Source organism: Triturus cristatus, chromosome 4_2 (genome assembly GCF_964204655.1).
Source record: "Triturus cristatus chromosome 4_2, aTriCri1.1, whole genome shotgun sequence".
Classification (NCBI taxonomy): Eukaryota; Metazoa; Chordata; class Amphibia; order Caudata; family Salamandridae; genus Triturus; species Triturus cristatus.
In genome coordinates this window covers 96,821,713-96,834,612 of record NC_140586.1, presented here as the reverse complement: position 1 = coordinate 96,834,612, position 12,900 = coordinate 96,821,713, and the positions used below count along the sequence as shown (strand labels likewise).

The 12,900-nt window shown below is 42.8% G+C and overlaps 1 protein-coding gene across 3 annotated transcripts in view; it reads left to right on the top strand.

Annotated features, from left to right (window-relative positions):
* LOC146833087 (venom factor-like) overlaps positions 1-12,900 on the top strand; it is a 777,614-nt gene that overhangs the window by 546,594 nt on the left and 218,120 nt on the right. For all 3 annotated transcript variants that reach the window (XM_085600726.1, XM_085600724.1, XM_085600725.1), the window contains one exon: positions 9,451-9,654. In XM_085600726.1, the coding sequence (XP_085456852.1) occupies positions 9,451-9,654 (204 nt within the window). The remainder of the gene's footprint in view (positions 1-9,450; positions 9,655-12,900) is intronic.

Genomic DNA, 12,900 nt, shown 5'->3' with positions numbered 1-12,900 from the left:
GATTTTGAATCGGCAAAGGGGGCATATATGTGACCCTTGCCGAGGATAACTAGACGCCAGTAAATAAGGACGAAGTGGAACACCTGATCTATGATGCTAATGCGGGCCCTGACACCTGCCTGTAGAGGGGAGAGAGCAGCATTATCATCAAACCAGTCCTGGACCTTGGTTAGAACAAGCCTAGCCACCACTTTCTGCACGCAATCTATAAGGCTAATTGGCCTATAGTTACCAGGCAAGGATTTATATCCCTTCATCGATTTGAAGACTGCCTTTGATTTAGTCCCAAGGAGCAAACTGTGGCAGGCATTAAAAGAGATGGATACCCCCCCACTTACTCTCAATCTGGTAGTCCAGTTGCATGAAGAGAACTACGCACAGCTTAGGTGGGGAGCCGAAGGGCAACTGACCGATCTCATTCCTGTCAGCAGGGGAGTCCGACAGGGTTGTGTCCGGGCTCCGACTCTATTCTCTCTTTACATGAATGGAGTGGTTAGCATCCTGCAAGAAGATGCCACAGATGCAACAATCCTGGGGAGAGAGAAGGCACCAACCCTTTTCTTCGCAGATGACACCCTGCTGATGTCAAAGACGCCAGCGGGGTTGCAGTTATTACTTAACAAATTCCAACTCTTCTGCGACAATAAAGGGTTGGTCAATAATACATTAAAAACTACATTTATGGCCTTCAACCCCCACAAGTCCTATAGAGGCAGCCCTCGGTTGGGTGGGAGCACCTTGGAAAGGGTCGGTACTTTCAACTATCTTGGTGTCTGGCTCTCAGACAAGATATCTTGGAAACCCCACCTAACCAAGATGCTGATGGGCCATAAGCGCGTAGCAGGATCACTTGGGAAAGAACATTGCTCCTCATTTAGCAGGCCAATAGCTCCAGCCCTTCAGGTCTATGATGCAAAAGCTGTAAGCACAGCATTGTATGGCACGGAGCTGTGGGATTTTGACAAGACCCACAATCTCTGTAGGTCTGCATATAAGTTCCTAAGAAATCTGGTGATGCTACCACGGAACATCCCCCTCCTCTAATGCTAGACATGGGCAGGTGATCATACCACGGTTACGCCCTTTGCTTTTTTGGGCACGCATTAGGTGGACCCCAGAACTTTTACCCTATGGCGAAGCACTATCTGAAATCACCCGAATAGATAACCGCAATAAGGTAGGTTGGATCTCTAATGCCAGAAAATTGATGTCAGCGCTAGGGATCCAAGCCCATGGGATAAGCAGGACCCACCTAGGAAAGAAGAGATTAAATGCCTCTATTGGGAATGGGTGGATCAACAAGAATCTTGCAAACCAAATCTGGGGAGACTACCTGCAGAATTTTATTTACACAAGCAATCTAGACATCTAGAACCTTTTCTAGACATAATCCAGGTTCCTCAGGACAGGATGTTATACATCCACTTTAGGTTTGGTAAACTTCCTGTCTACAAGACGACAGCCAAATGGCACTCAAACAATCCTACACTGAGAGACTGTCCTTGCTGCCGGGTCCCGGTAGAAAGTGTTGCCCATGTTATGTTTGTTTGTCAAGCATACACTATGCCGAGGATGAAATGGCTGAAACCGATTTGCCAGCAGCTGGACACATGGAACTACTGGGTTGCCCAGCGTATTCTCAGGTCAGACCCCAGACCACTCTTTGCATGCAGCGTTGCTAAATACCTAAGCCACGCATGGCTCACCAGACGGAAGATCCAGTCAGGAACACTGCAGCACCCTGTAGTATGATGATCTGGCTGGCACTTCCAGGTCTCATACATTGGTTTTGCACTTGCACTTTATTGCTTTTCGCCTCGCAGTGTTGCTGCCCTTAAGGAGGGTTGGAAATGTTAAATATGGCCTGCGGGGATTTGTAATAAGGGTCAATGCAAAGTAGTATTAGGTCAGATAGCACTGTAATGCTTTTCTCCCCATTTTAACCTGTTTTTAGCATGTTTTTATTGTTATGTTGTATTAACAGTTTTATTGTCTATTTGACGATTTGTATACTGTATCTTGGCTGCTGTCGGATACCGGATGGACTGCTCCCACATATTTATTTATTTTTAATGTACTGTTCCATGTATTCACTTTTTTATTCAATACAGTGTTTTTTATAGCTTTTACGACATGAATTGTCGAAATAAAGCTCATACAAATAAACAAATATAATTGAACGAACTTACGGTAAAATCCACAAAAGAATATAAAGTGCAATAAAGACTATTCCGAGTTATCACCGCAGGGACAGAGGGGGAGGTCTGTACTCCACGTACCTTCTGTTCCATAAAAACATGTTAGGTGCCAGACCACCCCTGACCTAAATCTAAATAAAAGGGACCTTTCCCATCGGGTTAGATCTAATGTTAAATACAAGGCTGTTTCACATGTTGCAAACATGGTATATTAATGGCATATTGTATCCAACTTAGAGGCTCGAACTGATACTCTTGAACAGGAGGTCGCTGAGTGAAAGTCAACAAGTTCCTTCCAAGACCCAAGCTCACAAAGATGATGTGGAAGCTGGAGATCTATGAAAACAGGCAAAGAAGGAACAATTTGAGACTATTGGATATCCCAGAAGTAAAGGAGGGAGGGGATCCTAGAGGTTTTGTTGTTAAACTCTTAAAGAGTGCATTCCTATACTTTACGGGATGGGACTGGAAAAGGGAAATCCAGAGAGCACATCGATTCCCTCTTACTCCTAAAAAACAGCAGACAGGCAGTAACGCATACCCAAGGGCCATGTTGGTTTATTTTGGAAACTTTCTTTTGAGACAGAGTATTTTTGACTTGGACCGCCCTAACTCTAGAAGAGAATTTGAGGGAGTTACCTTCTTTGCACGGCCAGACCTCGCCCACCTAATGGTAGAACGAAGATGGCGGCTTAGGCAGATGTTTGCCCCCCTCCAAAAATTAGGTGCCGAAGTGAAGTGTACCAACAAAAACCCGCAAAATTGAAGGTAGTTTGGAGGAGCCGTACCCACACCTTTTTTTTGGAGGTGCAGGCACAAGAATATCTGACAGAACAACAGGGTGGGGTTTGATCTAGCGGGTGATAGGTAAAGCATGTGTCTCATCGTTTTGTTAAAAAAAAAAATAATGAGAGAATATTTTCTTCTTTGAGAATTAAGGAATGTGAGTGAAAAGGTGGGGGAAAGGGGAGGAAGGGAGAGGAAAGGGAGGGGGAAAAGTTACTAGAATTAGAAATTGATGTTGTCTTCAAGGGGGAAAGGGAGAGAGCCCCGGGAGTGGGGTCGGTATGTTAGATAGCATCACACAGGCTAGGCCTGGTTGCTCAGTGGTTTGGGATGGGGAAGGGAGGGATGCTGAGGGGGAGCAGGTCGGGGAAGAAGTTCATAATCAATATGATTAACGTGAGGGTGGAAAGAGGTTTAGAGGTTGAGTGTTGTCAATAGGGGTGCACTCGTGATTACATAATTACGAAAGATGGTGTGTAGGATGCAGGGTAAAAGGAGTCAATGAATGTCAGGCAAATGATCCGTATTGCATCCAATAATATATGTGGTCTTAATGACCCTAAGAAACGAGCTAGAACGTCTTTAGGTTTAAGACTCCTGAGAGTGGACATAGTCTGCCTTCAGGAGACACACATTGAAGCCTCACAGAGGGATACCCTTAATTCACTTAGTTATAGACTCGTAGCCAGCACTTTACATGGTGTGCGTACCGTGGGTGTGGCGATCCTGACCTGAGGAAGCCTGCTAAAATTCTCACAAATAGGGATTGATCCTAGGAGGAGGTGGGTAGCAGTAGTCTGTCATTCATCTTTTGGGGGTAAATTCACGCTGTGCTCAGTTTATGGCAGTGTACTCGATGATCCCACTGTGTTAAGTCTGATCTCTAAGGAGTTCACACATCGCCCTCTACCTCTAGTTTTGTGTGGGAATTTTAATCTTAATCTACCAGGAAGCTTTGATATATGCGGACAGGCACCGTACTCCGGGAGGAAGCCTAAGGTATATCAAACCCTTAAAGGGATATGCAAAGATTATGGATTGGTCGATGTGTGGCATAAAAAGAACCAGATGGCAGATGGGTACACATACTATTCGGCCCCACATGGTAGGCAAGGCAGCCTTGATTACTTTTTTATGTCCAAGAAGCTCACCATGACTTGTCAAATAGAGTGATACCCCTGGTTCCTTTCGGACCACAATCCTCTTGTGTTAGAGCTACATGGAGTAGCGAGGAAGCTGATAAGTGCATGGAGCTTTGAATGTGCACTCCTCACTAATGAGGAGTATTGTAAGCACATCAGCAGGTGGATCCCGATCTTCTTTGAAGGGAATATTGGAAGCGCCTCCGTAAGTACGGTGTGGGATACATTTAAGGCCTGCGCAAGGGGAGAGACAATAACATTCTCACTGAACAAAGGAAAACAAGATAGGCTGTTGCTGCAAGCTAAGCAATAGCTGAGGAAAATCTAGTGAAGACTATTCAGCAAGCAGGGGATATTAAGGAAGCACACATTAAGGTTACAGTCGCAAGGGCATCCTTTGTGTCGATATTTGCAAATAGGGCAGCAGCAAAGTATGTAGTTCGGAAAGAAAGCTCCTATGAGTGTAGCGATCAAGTAGGGCATCACCTTGCAGTGAGAGCAAGGCAGAGGTGTACTAATAGTGAGATCAGGGAAATATGTGTTCCTGCTCTTGGGGTAGTCACCGACGATAAAAAAGTTAGAGAGGCTTTTACCAGAACCTGTATACCGAGGATAAGCCGGTCTGTCCCAGGCAAATCAATACGTTTTTGGAAGCTGTGCCTTTAAGTAAATTATCTGTAGAGGAGCGAGAAATCCTAGAAGAAGAGCTAACATGGGAGGAGATATTTTACGCAATCTCCAGTCTCCCCCCGGGAAAAGCTGCTGGGGTGGATGCAATTCCCACCGAATTTTATAAAATCTTTGCCCCCAAGCTAGAAGCTCAGACGCAGATACTGTTTAATGATATATTTCATGGTTTCACGCTTCCTGATACCTGGTCACTAGCTAAAATAGTGTTTTTTTAAGAAGGATAAGCCACCAGCCGAGCTCGGCTCATATCGGCCAATCACGTTAATAAATGGTGATTCCAAAATGTATTCTTAAGTTTTAGCAGCTCAATTAGCTCTGGTCATTAACAGATAGGTAATTCAACAACAGCATGGCTTCATTAGTGGCAGGGACACTACTGATCATATTCGGCGGGTGATCTCTCGCTTTGACGCAGTGGAACCGTCAGGAGACCCTCTGGCTTTGATTTTGATTGATGCTGAGAAACCATTTGATAGGGTCTCCTGGCAGTTCCTATGGCAGGCTAAGTATGCAAGGGACTTTGGTCCTGGGTTTGTGCAGGGAGTGAGGGCCGTATATCATAACCCTACAGCTACAGCAAGAATATGTATATCGGAAAATATGACATGAGTAGTAACGATCACTCGGGGAACGCGACAGGGGTGTCCTTGCTCCCCACTCCTGTTTGCACTGTACATCGACCGCTTTTTAAGAAAAATATTGCAAAGCACTGCTATCCCAGCAATAATCACGCATGGCCATGAAACAAAGAGCTTGGCTTATGCAGATGACGTGGCTGTTGTGACACCTAATCCTACAAACGCTATCAAGGCAATTGAGACACACAACTTTTTTCAACCTAAACTAGATATTGAAGTTACACTGTACTCAAAGGCAATTCTACTAGGAGTTGTCAGCAAGAGGTCATCTCCTGAGATACATTATTTTTTGGTTGCTGCTATGACGATCTTTAGACTGATATTTGCCACTGCATGGTTAGACCCACAACCTCCTCAAATTCAACACTGGCTGGCCCGTTTATTAGCTATCTCCAGTTTGGAGAAAGCAATTTATGCCAGGAAGGAAGTTAAATAAAAAAAAATGGGGGAGCTCATCTGGGCTCCCTTATCTAGATTACAAAATTGAGGGGGTTAGAGCATATAGGAAGGAGCACATAGACGTTTGTCTTTATTTTTTTTATCTGCTCTACGCACTTAAAAAAATCACCATCGGGCTGTACATTTAATGTCCTCGAGAGCTAGTTTTCATTGTGACATTATTGTGGTGAAGGGAATTGTATGTTTAATTATGGGAAGCCTGGTAAATATTTATTACTGTTAGTCCTGTCATTATATATATTTTGCATGTCGCACTTTAAAGAATGCGTAAAAGCTGGAAGGTTGGTTAATATGTATTATTGTTAGCCCTATTTCTATATTTATTCAGCACACCGCACTTTAAATATTGGTCCGTTGTTTACACCTGTGTTGTATTACTGCTGATTTTACTCTATTTGCCTATCAAATGATATGTGTGGGCCTTTACGGGTGTTTGGGTTCTGTAGAAAAGGTTAAAAAATGCACACTAAAGATATTTTTTTTTAAAGAAAAAAAGAATATATGACTTTACAACGCAAACAATTACAACACATGCTTTTACAACCCATTTTTTACATCGCAACTACCATTACATCGCATGTTTTTACAACGCATGCCATTACAGTGCATTCCATTACAACGCATACCATTAGAACGCATGACACTTTTAGTGCACCAGTAGGGTTAGTGTTGGATAGTGTAGGGGTAAATTGGATAGTGTAGGGGTAAAAATTACTATCCCCACTCCAGTGACTGCAACAGTAGGGTAAGTGTTGGATAATGTAGGGGTAAATCTCCATTACTTACCTTATAATGCGTTGGAATGGCATGTGTTATAATGGTATGCATTGCAATGGCATGCTCTGTAGTGACATGCATTGTAATGCATGCGTTGTAATGGCATGCAATGTAAATGCAGTTGTGTTGTAACAGTTGCGTTGTAAAAGCAGTGCGATGTAATAACTGCGTTGTAATGGATGTTTACTGTATTTATTATATAACCCAGATAGAGAGACCTCCTTTAGCTCTCCTTTGTGGCGAGGCAACAGCGGGACAATAATAGCATTAAAAACCATTACATAAATAGGTTTTAAAGCCCAAGTGTCCTAAAAAGCGATAACATCATAACAATTTATAAAGGCAAGTCAACCGGGTTAAAGATCTTACTTTTGAGCCCGGCCACATTCCAGCTAATCAGAGCAAAACTGTTGCACACATCTAGTTCTTTTCACAGTGACTCTGCTACTGGAGATAAGGAATTATTAATTGAACTAGTGTTGATTACATTAACCATAGTATCTTCGGCAGAGACAATTTCATCATTACAATTTCATAATGGCCATTCCATTAGATACAGAAGACACTTCACGGGTACTGACACAAAAGGTCCTACGATGAGTACTGGTGCCATTGGCTGTAATATCGGGGACAGAGACAATTCCATCATTGCTCGATTGCAGAGCCACAGTTCCATTAAAGCCATTAAGCAGTTATATAAGTATTGACACAAGGGGTCCTAATATGAGAATTAGTTGCATTGACCATGTTGTCAAAAACAGAAATGGTTTTTCATTGCTGTTTTACAGGGCATCTATTCCATCGCATCCCAGGGACGGTTTGCCAACATTGATACAAGGGCTTAAACTGAGGACCATAAAACGTCAATCCTGGTCATCCAAATTCGCTAAAAGTGCAAAACGGTTGGTGCACCCGATATTAAAATTGTCAGTAGTTTGGTGCAACAATGGACTTTGGGACAACACTGGGTATGTCTCAAAATAGGGTGGCCGGTAAAAAAACCAAATGGAAGAGTGCGAATAACACAATTCGCACCCAGGGCCTGAGAGTGCTGAGACAGGATTCTCCCTGTAATCATTGGGTGTCTAAAATTCATGATGATACAATCCCCTTAAATACTCTTATGGGCAGGAGCAACCCATGTAACTCGACGTGTCATTGAGATATTTTTATGGTGCTACACGCTAAAATTAGAGTTTTTAACCAACCAATGACACACCTTATAGTGGAGCTCAGTAGGGGACACTTGGGAAGAAGTTGACGCAGGGGGTACACCTGCTAAAACAACAACATATGGATGACATGCAGGTGAAAAATTCATCACTGGTAATGGAGAATACCTTTTCACAGACTGAGAGACCCTAGGTATGTTAGTCAATACTCGAATAGGGACAGCAGAACTTGGAGCGCTAGAAACTTGAGCTGGCATGACCAAGAACTTGTTTGACTACATATGCAATACAGATCTCTGACTGACAGTAGCCTTTTTTGGTACTTGAGTGCAGTCACTCACTAAAGGGGGGGAACAACTCTGAGCTGACATATCAACTATATTGACTCCAAACTATCTAATCTTACTCTTAATTAAGGTAAATTTACACAACATGGTGTCTCACATAGAGTCTTGCATTTTTTCCATATGAGATGCAACACCTAAGCCAGACTGCAGCGCGCGCTACGAAATTCGTTTTATTTATTTAATTGTTTACTTACCTGCAATTATCCATATTCCGGTTTTTAGAACCCCCCACCCTGCCCCTCCCCCGCCCCGCCTTACCGCCCCACGGAACTCCCTCCACGGGCCGCGGCTGGCTGCACCTCCCTCAGCACCGGCTGCCCCCTGACCGTCACCCGATACAGCCATGGAGGAGGCGCCGGTCGACTGGACTCAATCAGAAGCACTCACAGCATGGTTTTCTCCCCCATCGGTCGGGAATTACCCCTGGTGGGGCCTCCATCTGCTCCTCCTGTACGTTGAGGCGCTTATTGACCACTCATACCAATATCTTTTAAAATATTTTTACCCATTTTAAGCTAAATCCAGCTTTGATCATTCAATGTATTATTGTAGTTGTAGTACTACCATATTTGGAAGCAAATACTTGATAGTGGGATTAGGTGCTGCTTGAAATTGTTTTGAGAAATGTTTATACATGCTCAATATTGTGTCTGTCTACATTTTCTCAGTCTATATTTTATAGCAGTCTTTTTGTGCTCTTTTTTTAATGATAGAAAAAGGTGATGGATGGAATGCTTGAATAAGCGTGGGTCCTGTGCTCACTGTGCAACGGGACTCAAGCTATCTCTGCTAATGAGCCCTTCTCAGGGCGAAACTGGTCTTCGGTTGCTTGTATTCCGGTTCAGAGAGTACTTGGCTTTGCAGTTTGGCATGAATTGTTCCCATGAGACGCAGAGTCAAGTATGATTTGCATATTGCTGTGTCTGGCACGGTGGACGAAAAACAATGGATCGGGATGTGGCCCTAGCGATTGCCAGAGGCTGAGATTAATTCAAGCATTCAAACCATCACCTTTTTGCTGCTACACTTATTTGATAATAGCGCACACAGTTATCGATCCAACCAATAGACTACAGGATAGGGCATAGCATGTCAGTCTATATCAGTTAATTAGGTGGAAAATAATTGCTAAAGGTAAACAACTTTTCACTTACCCTTTACTGTCTAAAATCATGTCACTCTGTACTGAGCTGGTGCTATATTGAAAGATGCATTTTACTCTGCCTTCTTATGTTGACCAGGAACCCCCATCACACAGTTGATCGAGAAATCCATTGATGGGTCAAATCTTGGGCATCTTATTGTGGTGCCTCGCGGCTGCGGGGAGCAGAACATGATATCAATGACCCCGGTAGTCATTGCAACATATTTCCTGGACAACACCGGACAGTGGGAGACCTTAGGAGTGGACCGTAGAGCTGAAGCCATCAAGAACATTAATCAGGGTGAGCACCAACCTCACAAGAGGGCGCATTGAGGAAGGTTTCTGTGAGTTACACGTGGTGCATTGCAGAAGAGAGCTAAGATTGCTGGCAGTATGGTAGGAGGGGAGTTAAAGGCACTGCAGTGCATTGCACGTGAGCTTGGCAGCAGAAGAAGTGTGTTACAATTTAAAATGTAATATCACAAAAAGGGAGATACTAGGGAGAGAGGGAGCCTTCTATGAATCCCCTATCAAACATGGAAACTCACTTGGCAGAGAAGAACTACGTACATTAAAACTTTTTTCAAAGGCAATAAGACAATGACAAAGAAATAATTTTATCCTTCAACGTCTACAGCCCAGAGGTATTGTAAGAGGAAAAAATCATTTTTATGTTAATACTGCCCTCACACACTTTGCAGTGTCATGCTTCATCATTGGGCCGCATCTGACGCCCAAGTGCAGACCAACACAATGGGCGGAGCGCAATTTTTTAGAAATGAAGTTTTATAGTGGTGAGAGAACAGAAAGACTAACAAAGTCAACAGAAAACACGGATAATATTAACAAACGTAAGGAAAGAATATTCCCTAAAGAAGGGACCACAAAGTGCAGACATAAACACTTAAAACTACCTAAGAGGGAGCCATCATCATTCTTTATTCCTGTCACCCCTTGGTAGGATTAAAAAATAATAATTCGGGAAGATTAGGGGAGGTAAGGACCCCTAGATCCCTGCTGCATAAACCAACATGTTTCAGCCACTGTTACACGCTCATCTGAGCCGTTCTGGCATTCATCAGGGTGTTGGTCCCGTTTTTATCTGGTCTGTGCCCCTAATTGGGTTTTTTTTACCTTATATCGACAGGCAGCCGAAATCGCTGCGATCAAGTGCTTTGGGTAATTTTCAAGAGAGAACAAGTTTCTGTAAAAGAAGGTGGAACAAATATTTTGTGTCATTCTACTCTCGTGCTTTTAGTTCCATAAAAATGAATTTTAATCGCTTCCTCTAAACTAATACACCAGTGAATCTATCATCTCACCCAACACAACCAGAGGGTTACATCACTGCCTTACTACTGTGTCACCAATACCAAAAAGGCAACCATGATCCCAGTGAGGTAAAAGGGAAATTATACACCAAAAAAAATTCACTCGGGAATACCCGAAAGTAACGTTATAGTTATAAACAGACACGCTTATCTCTGCTTCCGAACCGAAACTGCGGGGGTATAAACTTCTTATCTCTGAAAAACATACAAGGGTTTATTAGTAATTCTCCAAACTCGGGACCGTTGTGGGACCGTGGTCTTGTAGTCACACTCTATATCCCGAACAGCCAGGGAAAAATGTGGAAAAACAAGGTTCCATTATTCCCAGTTCAAGTTCCTTTTGAATAAATGTTACAGCAATTATTCAACAATTATTTTATGTTGCATAGACTCGTTCTGATTCAACAATAGTAATTCAACCACTTTTCCACAAATTAATCATATTTATGCTGAGTACCCGCTGGCCTACAAAATGAGCTGACCAAGTCCTAATGGAAAACACCGTCAGTGAATTGCAAGTAGCGTACCATACATCCGTTAGTTACTTACTACTCCAAAGACTCACGCCACTGCGACTCCTCACACCGGTCCACCGTCGATACTGACAGAACCGAGTCGCCTTCTATTTAAAGAGAGAACAAGCAGTTCCTACTCGGAGGGAAATCCCCCCATCGATACATTATTCGGCACTTCCGGGTCCTCCTCAATTCTTCCCAAAAGAGTACCCACCTTTTTTAGAGAGAGGCAGGGGTAGGGGGAGAGGGAGGCAGAGGTCACAGAAAACCCAGAGAGTACAATGGGAGGATATGAACCAGAGGATAACACGCAGTATGGCACGAGATGTGGAACCGAGCACCAGCAGGAAACACACTTAGTTATGAATTTAAGTAGTAGGACATTGACGAATACACAAGAGAATGTCCTATCCAAAGGACTTGGTTTTGTTCCTACCAAGCAGCTAGATTCCTTTAAACTTAAATGTGAACTGGCCGGATTTTTTCGTAGTGTTCGGTTGAAAGTATTTTTTGAATACAAGGAGGTACCAGATAAAGACGATGACACAGGGCTGAGGAATCATTTGACCTTTGTACCCAGTGTGGGACAGTTACCCCCAGAGGTGGGAGTTTTTGAACAGGCGGTGCTGAGGGATGTAGAATTGTTGGAAACATCTGAGAAAAATAAGCCATTTTTTAATCTTTCCAAAATTAAAAGACAAGCTCTAAATGAACTAAGGGACGATCCTATGTTAATAATAAAACCTGCCGATAAGGGCGGTGCTATTGTGATTCAAGACAAAAAAGTGTATAACACAGAGTGTCTCCGTCTACTTAATGATAGAAGGAATTATGCAATTCTTCCTGGTGATCCTATGGAGGAATTAAGAGTCATGATTAGAACCTATGTTGAAGAGGCAGTTGGAAATGACTGGATCAGTCATAAGGAAGCTTCCTTCCTTTGTAAACTGCATCCCACTGTTCCTTATTTTTACACTTTGCCAAAGGTGCATAAACCGATACGGCCTCCCCCAGGTCGTCTGATAGTTTCCGGCACCAATTCAATTTTGGAACCATTGTCTAAATTTTGTGATGTCTTTTTACGCCCCCTTGTCCAACAAATGCCAGCTTATCTCAAAGATACCAGAGAGGTCTTAAACCCGATAAAAGATTTAGAGTTTGAGCCCGATAGAGATTTGATGATTTGACTTGATATAGAGTCACTCTATATAAATATTCCCCAGCAAGAAACACTGAGGGTGATTGAGAATATACTTTTTGCGGAAGAATGGAATCATAATACACCACGTGCCTTGATCCTGAGTTTCTTGGAGCTGGCATTGACAAAAAAAAAATTTAATTTGAAGATCGGTTCTATTTGCAAACCCATGGAACTTCCATGGGGAGTTCTTGTGACCCAAGTTTGGCATGCCTGTATGTTTCCAATTTTGAGAACGAAATTGTATTTGCAGCAACCAACCCTTATTTAGACCATATCAGGGTTTGGCGTAGGTACATTGATGATGTTTTCATCATCTGGAGAGGAAGTAGAGATTTGGCTGAAACCTTTTTGGATTGGTTAAATCAAAAAAACCCTTTCTTGTTTTTTACAAGTACACTTACAAATGTTGCATTGCCCTTTTTGGATCTTAACATTAGAGCACAAAATGGAGCATTAGTTAGTAGTGTTTTTCATAAACCTACTGATAGAAATAACTTACT